Source organism: Hordeum vulgare, chromosome 6H (genome assembly GCF_904849725.1).
Source record: "Hordeum vulgare subsp. vulgare chromosome 6H, MorexV3_pseudomolecules_assembly, whole genome shotgun sequence".
Classification (NCBI taxonomy): domain Eukaryota; kingdom Viridiplantae; phylum Streptophyta; class Magnoliopsida; order Poales; family Poaceae; genus Hordeum; species Hordeum vulgare.
In genome coordinates, this window is record NC_058523.1 from 106778583 (window position 1) to 106793433 (window position 14851).

The 14851-nt window shown below is 45.9% G+C and overlaps 1 protein-coding gene across 1 annotated transcript; it reads left to right on the forward strand.

The window, feature by feature from the left end:
* Positions 1–10893: 10893 nt before the first annotated feature.
* On the forward strand, positions 10894–14436 carry LOC123405951 (tubulin beta-3 chain). Its single transcript, XM_045099459.1, has 3 exons — positions 10894–11534; positions 12692–12961; positions 13484–14436. The coding sequence occupies exons 1-3, from the start codon at positions 11141–11143 to the stop codon at positions 14158–14160; spliced, it is 1341 nt and encodes a 446-aa protein (XP_044955394.1). The 5' UTR covers positions 10894–11140; the 3' UTR covers positions 14161–14436.
* The last annotated feature ends 415 nt before the right edge of the window (positions 14437–14851 follow it).

The window sequence follows — 14851 nt, forward strand, 5'->3', positions numbered from 1 at the left end:
GGAGGGAGTCCTCCTTCCTTCCCACCTCCTCCTTTTTTTTTCTCTCTTGATTTTCTTCTCCTTGGCGCATAGGGCACTTGTGGGCTGTCCCACCAGCCCACTAAGGGCTGGTGTGTCTCCCCCAAGGCCTGTGGGCTTCCCCGGGGTGGGTTGCCCCCCCGGTGAACTCCCGGAACCCATTCGTCATTCCCGGTACATTCCCGGTAACTCCGAAAACCTTCCGGTAATCAAATGAGGTCATCCTATATATCAATCTTCGTTTCCGGACCATTCCGGAAACCCTCGTAACGTCCGTGATATCATCCGGGACTCCGAACAACATTCGGTAACCAACCATATAACTCAAATACGCATAAAACAACGTCGAACCTTAAGTGTGCAGACCCTGCGGGTTCGAGAACTATGTAGACATGACCCGAGAGACTCCTCGGTCAATATCCAATAGCGGGACCTGGATGCCCATATTGGATCCTACATATTCTACGAAGATCTTATCGTTTGAACCTCAGTGTCAAGGATTCATATAATCCCGTATGTCATTCCCTTTGTCTTTTGGTATGTTACTTGCCCGAGATTCGATCGTCAATATCCGCATACCTATTTCAATCTCGTTTACCGGCAAGTCTCTTTACTCGTTCCGTAATACAAGATCCCGCAACTTACACTAAGTTACATTGCTTGCAAGGCTTGTGTGTGATGTTGTATTACCGAGTGGGCCCCGAGATACCTCTCCGTCACACGGAGTGACAAATCCCAGTCTTGATCCATACTAACTCAACTAACACCTTCGGAGATACCTGTAGAGTACCTTTATAGTCACCCAGTTACGTTGCGACGTTTGATACACACAAAGCATTCCTCCGATGTCAGTGAGTTATATGATCTCATGGTCATAGGAACAAATACTTGACACGCAGAAAACAGTAGCAACAAAATGACACGATCAACATGCTACGTCTATTAGTTTGGGTCTAGTCCATCACGTGATTCTCCTAATGACGTGATCCAGTTATCAAGCAACAACACCTTGTTCATAATCAGAAGACACTGACTATCATCGATCAACTGGCTAGCCAACTAGAGGCATGCTAGGGACGGTGTTTTGTCTATGTATCCACACATGTAAATGAGTCTTCTTTCAATACAATTATAGCATGGATAATAAACTATTATCTTGATACAGGAATTATAATAATAACTATATTTATTATTGCCTCTAGGGCATAATTCCAACAGTAGAAGCATATGATCCTCTCTCATAGTAATTTTCAGTAGCATCATGAATGAATTCAACAATATAACCAGCACCTAAAGCATTCTTTTCATGATCTACAAGCATAGAAATTTTATTACTCTCCACATAAGGAAATCTATTCTCAAGAATAGTAGTGGGAGTATCGTAAAAGACTTGAGCACTACAAATTGTGTCCACAATGAAAAAGCAAGGTTTAGCAAAGGGGTTTTCGAGAGTATGACAAGTTTTATCATCCCTCTTCTTCAAAGCATAAGTATCCTCACAATAATCATCATAGATAGGGGGCATGCTTTCATCAAAATGATTTTGATCATTCAAAGTGGAAGAACTAAAAAGATCATCATTATCAAATATAGCATCCCCAAGCTTGTGGCTTTGCATATCATTAGCATCATGGGTATTCAAAGAATTCATGCTAAGAACATTGCAATCATGCTCATCATTCACATATTCTATGCCAAGCATTCTATGTAATTCTTCTTTCAGCACTTGAGCACAATTTTCCTTCCCATCATGCTCACGAAAGACATTGAAAAGATGGAGCATATGAGGCATCCTCAATTCCATTTTTTGTAGTTTTCTAGCGAAAGAACAAGAAACAAAAAGATTCGATTGCAAGATCTAAAGATATACCTTCAAGCGCTAACCTCCCCGGCAACGGCGCCAGAAAAGAGCTTGATGTCTACTACGCAACCTTCTCCTTGTAGACGTTGTTGGGCATCCAAGTGCAGAGGGTTGTAGGACAGTAGCAATTTCCCCTCAAGTGGGTGACCTAAGGTTTATCAATCCGCAGGAGGCGTAGGATGAAGATGGTCTCTCTCAAGCAACCCTGCAACCAAATAACAAAGAGTCTCTTGTGTCCCCAACACACCTAATACAATGGTAAGTTGTATAGGTGCACTAGTTCGGCGAAGAGATGGTGATACAAGTGCAATATGGATGGTAGATATAGGTTTTTGTAATCTGAAATTACAAAAACAGCAAGGTAACAAATGGTAAAAGTGAGCACGAACGGTATTGCAATGCGTGGAAACAAGGCCTAGGGTTCATACTTTCACTAGTGAAGTTCTCTCAACAATAATAACATAATTGGATCATATAACTAGCCCTCAACATGCAACAAAGAGTCACTCCAAAGTCACTAATAGCGTAGAACAAACGAAGAGATTATTGTCGGGTACGAAACCACCACAAAGTTATTCTTTATGATCGATCTATTCAAGAGTTCGTACTAGAATAACACCTTAAGATACATATCAACCAAGACCCTAATGTCACCTAGATACTCCATTGTCACCTCAAGTATCCGTGGGCATGATTATACGATATGCATCACATAATCTCAGAATCATCTATTCAACCAACACATAGAACTTCAAAGAGTGCCCCAAAGTTTCTACCAGAGAGTCAAAACGTGTGCCAACCCCTGTGCATAGGTTCTCAATGTCCCGAACCCGCAAGTTGATCACCAAAACATACATCAAGTACTCACATGAATCCACGTGAGCCAACCCATATGCATAGGTTCCCAATTGTCACAAACCCGCAAGTTGATCACATCAGATAGACACGTGCAAGACATACATCAAGTGTTCTCAAAGACTCAATCCGATAAGATAACTCCAAAGGGGAAACTCAATTCATTACAAGAGGGAGAGGGGGAAGAACATCATAAGATCCAACTATAGTAGCAAAGCCCATGGTACATCGAGATCAAGACATCTCAAGAACACGAGAGAGAGAGAGAGAGATCAAACACATAGCTACTGGTACATACCCTCAGCCCCGAGGGAGAACTACTCCCTCCTCGTCATGGAGATCGCCGAGATGATGAAGATGGCCACCGGAAATGGATTCCTCCTCCGGCAGGGTGCTGGAACAGGCTCCAGATTGGTTTTTGGTGGCTATAGAGGCTTGCGGCGGCGGAACTCCCGATCTAGGTTTCTTTTTGGGGGTTTCTGAATTTATAGGAATTTATGGCGGTGGAATTACGTCGGTTGGACCCATGAGGAGGTCACAAGCCTGCCCTGCGCCACCTAGGGGGTGGTGGCGGCGGCAGGGCTTGTGACTCCCTCTTGGCTCTTTTGGCCTTCTTCCAAAGCTTTGGGGGTCTCTTTTGGTCAAAAAAAAAATAATCGTAAAGTTTCATTCCATTTGGACTCCGTCTGAAAATGGGCCAAAAACAAGGAAAAACAGAAACTGGCACTTGGCGCTGAGTTAATAGGTTAGTCCCAAAAAAGATATAAAATAGCATATTCATGGATATAAAACATCCAAAGTTGACAAGATAATACCATGGAACCATCAAAAATTATAGATACGTTGGAGACGTATCATGCAGCAGCAAGCAAGAAGTCGTGGCAGCATCTCCACGTGAAGCGGGGTACATAGCTGCTTCAGAAGCGGCTCATGAAGGAATTTGGATGAAGGAGCTCATCACCGACCTTGGAGTGGTTCCAAGCGCGTCGGGTCCAATGACACTCTTCTGTGATAACACTGGGGACATTGCCATAGACAAGGAGCCCAGGTTTCACCGGAAGATGAAGCACATCAAACGCCGCTACAACTCCATCCAGGACCATGTCCAGAGTGGAGTAATAGAGATTTGTAAAGTACATACGGATCTGGATGTTGCAGACCCGTTGACTAAACCTCTTCCTCGAGCAGAACATGATCAACACCATAATGCTATGGGTGTTCGAGACATCACAATGTAACTAGATTATTGACTCTAGTGCAAGTGGGAGACTGTTGGAAATATGCCCTAGAGGCAATAATAAAATGGTTATTATCATATTTCCTTGTTCATGATAATCGTCAATTGTTCATGCTATAATTGTATTAACAGGAAACAGTAATACATGTGTGAATAAATAGATCACAATGTGTCCCTGGCAAGCCTCTAGTTGGCTAGCGCGTTCATCGATAGATGATCATGGTTTCCTGATCATGGCCATTAGATGTCATTGATAACGGGATCACATCATTGGGAGAATGATGTGATGGACAAGACCCAATCTTAAGCATAGCACTAGATCGTATTGTTCATATGCTAAGCTTTTCTAATGTCAACTGTCTTTTCCTTCGACCGTGAGATTGTGCAACTCCCGGATACCGTAGGAGTGCTTTGGGTGTATCAAACGTCACAATGTAACTGGGTGACTATAAAGGTGCACTACGAGTACTCTAAAAGTATCTGTTGGGTTGGTACGAATCAAGATCGGGATTTGTCACTCCGTGTGACGGAGAGGTATCTCTGGGCCCACTCGGTAGAACATCATCATGAGCTCAATGTGACTAAAGAGTTAGTCACACGATGACGTGCTACAGAACAAGTAAAAAGACTTACCGGTAACGAGATTGAACAAGGTATAGGTATGCCCACGATCGAATCTCGGGCAAGTTCAATACCGACAGACAAAGGGAATTGTATACGGGATTGATTGAATCCTTGACATTGTGGTTCATCCGATGAGATCATCGTAGAACGTGTGGGAGCCATCATGGGTATTGAGATCCCGCTGATGGTTATTGGCCGGAGAACATCTCGGTCATGTCTGCATGCTTCCCGAACCCGTAGGGTCTACACACTTAAGGTTCGATGACGCTAGGGTTATAGGGAAATGTTATACGAGGTTACCGAAAGTTGTTCGGAGTCCCGGATGATATCCCGGACATCACCAGGAGCTCCGGAATGGTCCGGAGGTAAAGATTGATATATAGGATGGACGGTTTTGGACGCCGGAAATGTTTGGGGCGTCACCGGTAGCACCGGAAATGGTCCCGGGGGTCCACCAGGCCCAAGAGGTAGCATGGGCCAAAAGGGGGAGGGTAACCAGCCCAAAGTGGGCTGGTGCGCTTCCCACAAGAGGCCCAAGGCGCAGGAAGGAGAGAAGGGGGGGGAACCCTGGCGCTGGTGGGCCTATGGCGCACCTAAGGGGTGCGCCACCCCCTCCCCCTGCCCTAGACGCCACACCTCCCATCTGCGCAGGGGGGGGGGCTGTCGCACCACCTAGGGGGGAAACCCTAGGGGTGGCACCCCCTCCCCTCCTCCTATAAGTAGAGAGGGGTTTGGGGCTGTTTTCTACACGGTTTCTTCTCCTCTCGGCGCAGCCCTGCTCCCCTCCTTCCTCCTCCCCCCACTGTGCTTGGCGAAGCCCTGCCAGGAGACCTCGTCTCTCCATCGACACCACGCCGTCGTGCTGCCAGAGATCTTCCCCAACCTCTCCCTCCTCCTTGCTGGATCAAGGTGCGGGAGACGTCACCGGGCTGCACGTGTGTTGAACGCGCAGGTCCCGTGGTTCGGTGCTAGATCGGAATCACACCGCGATCTGAATCGCCGCGAGTACGACTCCATCAACCGTGTTCTAGCAACGCTTCTGCTTAGCGATCTTCAAAGGTATGAAGATGCACTCACCCCTCTCTCGTTGCTGGTCTCTACATAGGAAGATCTGAATATGCGTAGGATTTTTTTTGAATTTATGCTACGTTACCCAACAGGTTCTTCATTCATAGAGATCCACATCTCTATATCATTTACTTTTTCATGACTGCATGTTCCTAAGATTTCCAATCGCCGTTTGATAGCTTTTGTCGTCCTGAATCCAACAAGCTTGGGTTTGCTCGATTCGGAGCTCGTATGCGAAAGTTATGGTTGTTTCAGTGGCGAGCGGTAGTACCGCTTGTGCCAAGCGATAGTACCGCTCCCTAGCGGTAGTACCGCTCCGGGTGGGCGGTAGTACCGCTTCAGGGCAGTAGTACCTCTCTCTGAGCGGTTGTACTTTGTCGGACCTTTTTGCGAATACTTTTCCAAGCGGTGGTAGGCCCAACAGTAATATATTTACTGCCGTGGTTGTGCGTTAATACCGCTCCTTGCCTAGCGGTAGTACCACTTGCGCCAACGGTAATACCACTAGGGGCAGTGGTAGTACCTCTCCTCGCCAGCGGTAGTACCGCGCCTCACCAGCGGTAGTACCGCTGTGCGCGGGCTGTAAGTGGGGGTAACGGTCCGATTCCTTCCCCCACTATATAAAGGGGATCTTCTTCCCCCTTGGACTTATCTATCTATTGAGCTCGTGTTCTTCCCCCATTGTTGACCTTCTTAGAGCTTCCTAACTCTCAATCCCTCCAATGATTCTTGCTAGTTCTTGAGGGAATAGAGAGAGGAGATCTAGATCCACATCTCCACCAATCACTTTCTCCTCTATGTGAGGGGAACCCCTTGGATCTTGCTCTTGGAGTTCTTTGTGAGCTCCTTGTTCTTCCTCTCATATTTCTCCATAGCTTTGCTTGTTGTGGGGGATTTGAGTGTGAGGGACTTGTCCACTTCGTGTGTTCTTGCCATTGCATTTGGTGCATAGGTTTGAGTTTTCCACGGTGATACGTGGAAGTGAAGTTTGAGAAGCTTATTACACTTGGGGTACTTGGTACCCCTAGAAGATTGGTGGTGCCTCGGAGCTCAATCATTGTGGTGTAAAGCTCCGTGCAAGCGTCAGGGTCTCCAATTAAGTTGTGGAGATTGCCCCGAGCATTTGTGGTCACCTCGAACCATATGCCATTGTGGTGAAGCTTCGTGGTGTTGCTGGTAGCCTCCAATTAAGTTGTGGATATTGGCCCAACCTTGTTTATATGGGTTCGGTGACCGCCCTTAAGGGTCCCTTAGTGGAATCACGACATCTTGCAGTGTGCGAGGCCGTGAGGAGATTACGGTGGCCTTAGTGTCATCTTGGGGAGCATTGTGCCTCCACACTCCAACGGAGATTAGCATCCACAAGAGTGTGAACTTCGGGATACATCATCGTCTCCGCGTGCCTCAGTTATCTCTTACCTGAACCCTTTACTTATGCACTTTACTTTGTGATAGCCATATTGTTTATTGTCATATATATTGCTATAACTTAGTTGTTTATCTTGCTTAGCATAAGTTGTTGGTGCACATAGGTGAGCCTAGTTGTTTTAGGTTTTGTGCTTGACAAATTAAATGTTAGTTTTATTCCGTATTTGTTCAAGCCTAAACCGTAATTATTTTAAAGCGCATATTCACCCCCCTCTAGGCGACATCCACGTCCTTTCAACTTTGAAGTTCTTATATGTGTGTTATCATATCACCACAAAAATTATTGTGTTATCATTTACCTACTCGAGGACGAGTAGGAATTAAGCTTGGGGATGTTGATACTTCCCAAACATATCTATAATATCTGCTTGTTCCATGATCTTTTGGATGACATTGTTATATGTTTTGCTACGCTTTTATATCTTTTTGCACATGGAGGTAATACCCTACGTCCTGCTTAATTGTATTGATGAAGATGATTACAGAGTTGATCTACCCCGAGATCATATATGCTAAACCATAGATGATTCAGCCTCCTCTATACGGATATGGCCCCCGGTTTATATAGACATGAGGGTTCCTAGGGTTTACAAGATACCGACTATAATCGGGGATAGATGAGCCGACCTAGTCCTTCTAAGCTTGGAGTCCACACCAATCCTTGGTGTTTTCCTTCCTTTGTACGAAGTCGTCGATCACCCGGTCTCTGATGGTCCGGTCCATGGGCCGACGCCCCGAGGATCCCTTAGTCCAGGACTCCCTCAACAACTACGATTAACCATACATGGTAATTATGGTTGGACCACACGTGGCAAGTAGTTAATCATACATGACAACTATTGTTTGACCATATGTGATAAATAGTTAACCACACATGATAATTATGGTTTGATTACACACGACAACTACCGTTAATTAGACATAACAACTATAGTTTATCAAAATAGAGAAGTTACCATGCTTTACAACTACATTTGCCATCCTGTATAAGAGCATCTCTAGTGGCTTGTGCATCCCATAGTCTAAGCCAAATATAGACCATCATAAGTCAAAAAACGTTTCCAGCGGTTGGTCTATCCCGTGGTCTAAATTTTAGACTTCCTCTAATCTTGCTACGCGTCATCCATATTTGGACCACCGAGCGACGACGTTCAAAGAAAAGCTACTCGTCGCGAGCTCACTCCCGCGCCGACCCGGAGCAGCTGGAGACGAGGAGGACGCCTGCGCCACTGCCCCGAGCTCGCCGTCGCTCAGGTATGCCCTGTGTTTTTCATATTCTCATAGGATGTGAGGGGAGAGAGACGGAGCAGGGAAACAGGGGCGCTGGATCTGATGTTGCCGCCGACCGCCCTTGCCCTTGAGCTGGTGGAGATGCGGAGGCGGGAGGGGCGACACGAAGGCCGCCGTCCGCCCTTGCCCTTGCATTGGAGGCGGAGGCTTCGCTGGGGAGAGAGGGCGGCGGCGGCTGCGACGGGGAGAGACAGGGAGGAGGCAGAGGTTGGGGTAGGGAGGAGGCAGCGGTGGGGGTAGGGAGGAGACGGAGGTGGGGGCAGGAAGGAGGCCGATGCCGGGGCAGGGAGGAGACGACGGTGGGTGCACGAAGGAGGTGGCAGTGGGTGCAGGGTGGATCTGAATATGATGGCTGCTCTGTATTTGCTCCTCTGTGTATCTATTCTATGCTCTGTCTTTGTATTGCTACTACTCTTTTTAGTTTTGCTGCTACCGTCGTCTATATATACTACTGAATTGTTGTTTGTGTGCAGATGAAAAACTCAAATGAGATGGACTCACTAAATTGTTGTTTTTGTGCAGATGGAAAACTCAAATGAGATGGACTCACAGATGAACAACTCCTCATTTCTGGACATGAATGTGGGATCGAGTGATATAAATTGGGTTGGAACACCAAATTGCAGCCCAATCAGGGAACAAGTGACGATGCTAACTTTTTTTTGACAAAAGGAGCCTCCACAAAAGGGAAAAATTGGTCAAGTGCTGAGGACATGGTGTTGATCCAAGCGTGGGCAAATACTAGTTTGGATGGGGTGACTGGAGCGAATTAGAATTCAAGTACATATTGGGGTAGGATTTCATATTACTATAACAACCACAAAAAACCGTCATGGCCGGAGCGTGTTCCTAATGGACTCACTTGTCGTTACAACACTATTTCCGGGCTCACGAGTAGGTTTTGTGCATGCGTTCAACATATATTAAATAGAAATGGCAGCGACATGACTCTCTCCGATAAGGTATGCATCTATTTTCTAATTCGCTTCAAATATTCCATATGTGTTGTATGAAAGTGTTAACTCTCCATTTCCTTTTGCGGGAAAGAGATGCACACCGCTTGTTCATTGAACTTGATGAGAAAAAAAAACCATTTACACTAATGCATTGTTATATAGAGTTTGAGAAGTATCCAAAGTGGCAGACACATCCGCCTCCTCAAAAGAAATATAAGAAGACCTCAGATGCAAGTCCGGGTACAACCTCAAACATAAGAAATCATCTTTCCTCGCCGACTGCAAGTAATATTGCAGTATCTTCTTAATTCGGAGATCTTAGGTACTGGTCCCCAAAGACTTCACAAATTTTGATCACAAACTTTTTCAAGCCTCTAGATTAGTAGCTTCTGCAGACCGGATGCAGTCATCGGCACCATCAGCCGCTATTCCATAAGTTAGCATTGCATTGCTGCGGTCATCTTTTGCAACAGATGCAACCCAATAAGTCTACAAGCACTTCTTGTTTGCGTAAAATAACCATCATAATCATGTTGAAGTATAGTTTCAACTATGCGATTAAACAAATTACGAGGCATCCTAAACCCGTCCGTACAAATGAAAATGAGATAGGAAGGTGGAAAATATGCAAACATATAGTAATCTACTAATTACGAACCTTCACCGAAATAAGTTTTCGGGATAGCGAGGATTTTCACTGAAGTAGTCATTCGAGAGTAGAACAAATCCCGCATCTCTTGCTCGATCGATCATCTGACATCCATGCTTGGAACCACCATGGTGTCGACGGTTCCCCTGCTCTTCCTCCTGGCGCTCTGTGAATGCTACAAGAATGAGTTCATCGTCGTCGAATGAAGACAACGACGAATTCATGAGCATATCCAAAGAAGCAATGTTTTCACTCATCATTCTGTTGTTTGAGAGAGGACAGAGGAATTCAGGAGAGGAATGACCAGGATTGGTGGATGAGAGATGAGAGGGGTGGTATATATAGACCTGGAAATAGAGCCGTTGCAAATATAACCGTTGGAATTAGAGCCGTTGAAAATAGAGTCGTTGGAAATTTAGACTACCAAATTTAGACATTCCGCTGAAAAACTGAGGTTGTCTAAAATAAAATTTATTTACACAATTGTCTATATGAAGATATAGACAATGAAATTTAGACAAGCCACTAGAGATGTTCTAACTAAATTGGTCATTCTATGAATAACTAAAGTTGCTGCGCCGAGACGTGTGGGTAAATTTTGTTCCTGTCATACGCGTGGGGTAGAAATGAATAATAGATATTAAATATGTGGTTAAAGTAGATGCGTCCACACATGTAAACAATTCAAATGTTTCATCTACACATGATCGTGTAAGCTGCCTTTTGAATAAACAATTCAAATGTTTCATCTACACATGATCGTGTAAGCTGCCTTTTGAATATATACCATACATAATGTGTGAGCGGATATCTAATAGGGTAGATATAGGGTGAATATCGGGACGCAGATACAAACGAGCGTGCCAGGCTACACCGCACGCCCACCCGGTCACCCGGTAACCGTCGACCAGACTGCCCCCGAAACGCCGCCGCGGAACCGCAAATCAGCACCCACCCCACGAAGCGATTTCAAATTTCGAACCCGGTAACCGGCCCCGCACGCTCCCCTGCGCCCACGCCTTTCCAAATAAAACTCCGCTCACCCACGCTCCCCACTCCCCACAGATCCATCCGCGCCTCGACTCCCCCCTCCCCCTCCCTCACTCCTCCCCTCCAAAACCTCGCCGGAACCCTACCCCTTCCCCGCCGCCGCCATGAGGGAAATCCTGCACATCCAGGGCGGCCAGTGCGGCAACCAGATCGGGGCCAAGTTCTGGGAGGTGATATGCGACGAGCACGGCATCGACCAGACCGGCAAGTACGCCGGCGACTCCGACCTCCAGCTCGAGCGCATCAACGTCTACTACAACGAGGCCAGCGGCGGCCGCTTCGTGCCCCGCGCCGTCCTCATGGACCTCGAGCCGGGCACCATGGACTCGCTCCGCTCCGGCCCCTACGGCCAGATCTTCCGCCCCGATAACTTCGTCTTCGGCCAGTCCGGCGCCGGCAACAACTGGGCCAAGGGCCACTACACCGAGGGCGCCGAGCTCATCGACTCCGTCCTCGACGTTGTCCGCAAGGAGGCAGAGAACTGCGACTGCCTGCAAGGTATACCATCCACCTGGATCTACACCTTTTCCTTATTCCCGAAATGGATCTCGTATGATTTTGGGGGCGTGTAGATCTACTGCCATTCTTCTGTCTTTAAACGATCTGTTGGGATGCTAGTACAATTATTGGGTTCTCGGCTCGTAGATCTGGCCTTCTGCCCCCTTTGAGCAGGAGGTGGTTCGAGTGGTTCTGAGCCTGCAGATCTGGCTTCCAGTACTCATCCGATCAGGATTCATTGTCCATTCTGCTTGTCTGGTTGACGAGGAAAGGCATTTCGGATTGTTTATGCCGGTTTTCTCTCCGGAGATCGTCGAATATTAGAAACGATGCGATAGATGTCTGTTCTTTTGTTGTTTTCCGCGTGTATGGTAGATCAACTGCATTCCGTTGGCCTTCTGCGTGTATGACAGATCCGTTGCATTCAAGCTGTTTTCTGCGTGTATGAGGTCCAATGCATTCCTCTGCTTGCATACTTATGTGCGAATTCTATGTTTGTAAGTAGTAGCTGTAAACTCTCTACTACTCTGCTGAGTAAATTATAGTAAACTCTCAAAGAAGATCAAAGCATCAGTAGAGTAGCATGCCTGATGTTGATTTGTCAAGCACCTGATGTCTGCTTAGTTATGTGTGTGGATCAAAGCATCAGTAGAGTAGCATGCCTGATGTTGATTTCTCAAGCACCTGTGCATCTGCTTAGTTATGTGTGTGGATCAAAGCATCAGTAGAGTAGCATGTCTGATGTTGATTTCTCAAGCACCTGTGCATCTGCTTAGTTATGTGTGTGGATCAAAGCATCAGTAGAGTAGCATGTCTGATGTTGATTTCTCAAGCACCTGTGCATCTGCTTAGTTATGTGTGTGGATCAAAGCATCAGTAGAGTAGCATGTCTGATGTTGATTTCTCAAGCACCTGTGCATCTGCTTAGTTATGTGTGTGGATCAAAGCATTAGTAGAGTAGCATGTCTGATGTTGATTTCTCAAGCACCAGTGCTTATGATTCTGCTTCATGTGTTCGTTATGTCACAGCTTGCTCTAACTGTGTGGATTGCTGAACATTTCAAAACATAACACCACTGTAGTTATCGGGTTGCCTATTTATTCAAGTGTAAACTGAAATGAGATCTGAAATAACCCATGATTCTTGTTTACCACAGGATTTCAAGTCTGTCACTCTCTGGGAGGAGGAACTGGTTCTGGTATGGGTACACTGCTCATCTCCAAGATCAGGGAGGAGTACCCTGATAGGATGATGTTGACATTCTCTGTTTTCCCATCGCCAAAGGTGTCTGACACTGTGGTCGAACCTTACAACGCTACACTCTCAGTACACCAACTTGTTGAGAATGCCGATGAGTGCATGGTGCTCGACAATGAGGCTCTCTATGACATCTGCTTCCGCACCCTGAAGCTTGCCACACCCACATGTAAGTTTGGACATAGTATGAGTAGTTTTCTGCGGTTAATTCCTATAATCTTGTCCCAGTTAATTTGAATACAACATATGACCTACAATTATATTCCATGATACTATTCTACAGTCATCTCTATACAATGTCATTCTTGTTTTTTGTTGGTGATATAATGTATACCATTGTGTTATTGATACTTATGTACTCCCTCCGTTCCTAAATATAAGTCTTTTTAGAGATTTCACTAAGTGACTACATACGGAGTAAAATGTATGAATGTACATTCTAAAGTATGTCTATATACATTCGTATGTAGTCTTCTAGTGAAACCTCTTCAAAGACTTATATTTAGGAACGGAGGGAGTATATGATTATATTTCACATCTTACTTGTAGTAGTGGTACCTGTATGATCTGGTGATATAAAAAACTGAAATGAACATTAGCATTCTTTGTGCTATTAAATGTAGTTTCTCTCATTTCTTTGTGGCATTTGCACATGCATTATTCTCACTCTGTTTTTCCTTTCATTTTTCAGTTGGTGATCTAAACCATCTTATTTCTGCAACAATGAGTGGTGTCACTTGCTGCCTCCGCTTCCCCGGCCAGCTGAACTCTGACCTCCGGAAGCTCGCAGTCAACTTGATCCCATTCCCTCGCCTCCATTTCTTCATGGTTGGCTTTGCACCACTGACCTCAAGGGGTTCTCAACAGTATCGCGCCCTCACTGTTCCTGAGTTGACCCAGCAGATGTGGGACTCAAAGAACATGATGTGTGCTGCTGACCCGCGCCACGGTCGGTACCTCACAGCCTCTGCCATGTTCCGTGGTAAGATGAGCACAAAGGAGGTGGACGAGCAGATGCTGAACGTCCAGAACAAGAACTCGTCCTACTTCGTTGAGTGGATACCCAACAATGTCAAGTCAAGCGTGTGTGACATCCCTCCCACAGGCCTGTCAATGTCGTCCACCTTTGTTGGCAACTCCACCTCCATCCAGGAGATGTTCCGCCGTGTGAGCGAGCAGTTCACGGCCATGTTCAGGAGGAAGGCTTTCTTGCACTGGTACACCGGGGAGGGCATGGACGAGATGGAGTTCACCGAGGCCGAAAGCAACATGAACGATCTGGTTGCTGAGTACCAGCAGTACCAGGATGCCACAGCCGACGAGGAGGAAGAGTACGAGGAGGAGGAGGATGATGAGGTTGCTGCCTAAGCCACCTGACCTTGTTCCGTCGTCGTGCGGTCTGGTAGATGTGCCTTGTGTTTACTATTGCTGTCGATTTGGGGGTGCTTGTGGTGCGGATAGATCTTTAGGTGGTCGATAACACTTATAGATGCTTTTGGTGCTTCGGCGAATCGATTTTTTTAAACTGTTTTTTGTATGTCGATGGTGCTTTGGTGCGAATTGTGTTATTATATTAGCGTAACTGTGGAACTTAATACCAGTAAATTTGGGAATATTATATTTTGGTAGCTGCGTTGTAGGAAATGTGGCACTTTCATGATTTCTGCATCTCTTTACCGTGCATTGTGTACCTCACGATTGTTCTTCTGCATCCTTAATTCCAGCTGTTCAGTAGTATGTACTGAAATTTGGGACACGTTCGGTTGCTCGTACCTTTTGTTTTTCCCTTTGCATACTCGTTCCTGGTTGACCATCTAGGGTAGAAAATCACTATCTGTACACTGTTTGCATTGGCTAGGCTCATACTACTACATGCTATTTGTTTTTGTGTTCCTATGTGATGGACGAACAACACTTAACCACACTAACAAAACAACATGACAATCACGACGAACTGGATGTGATGGACGAACAACACTTAATCACACTAACAAAACAACATGACAATCATGACGAACTGGATGATGAAGTTCTTCATCCCAAAATATTGACCTGCCAA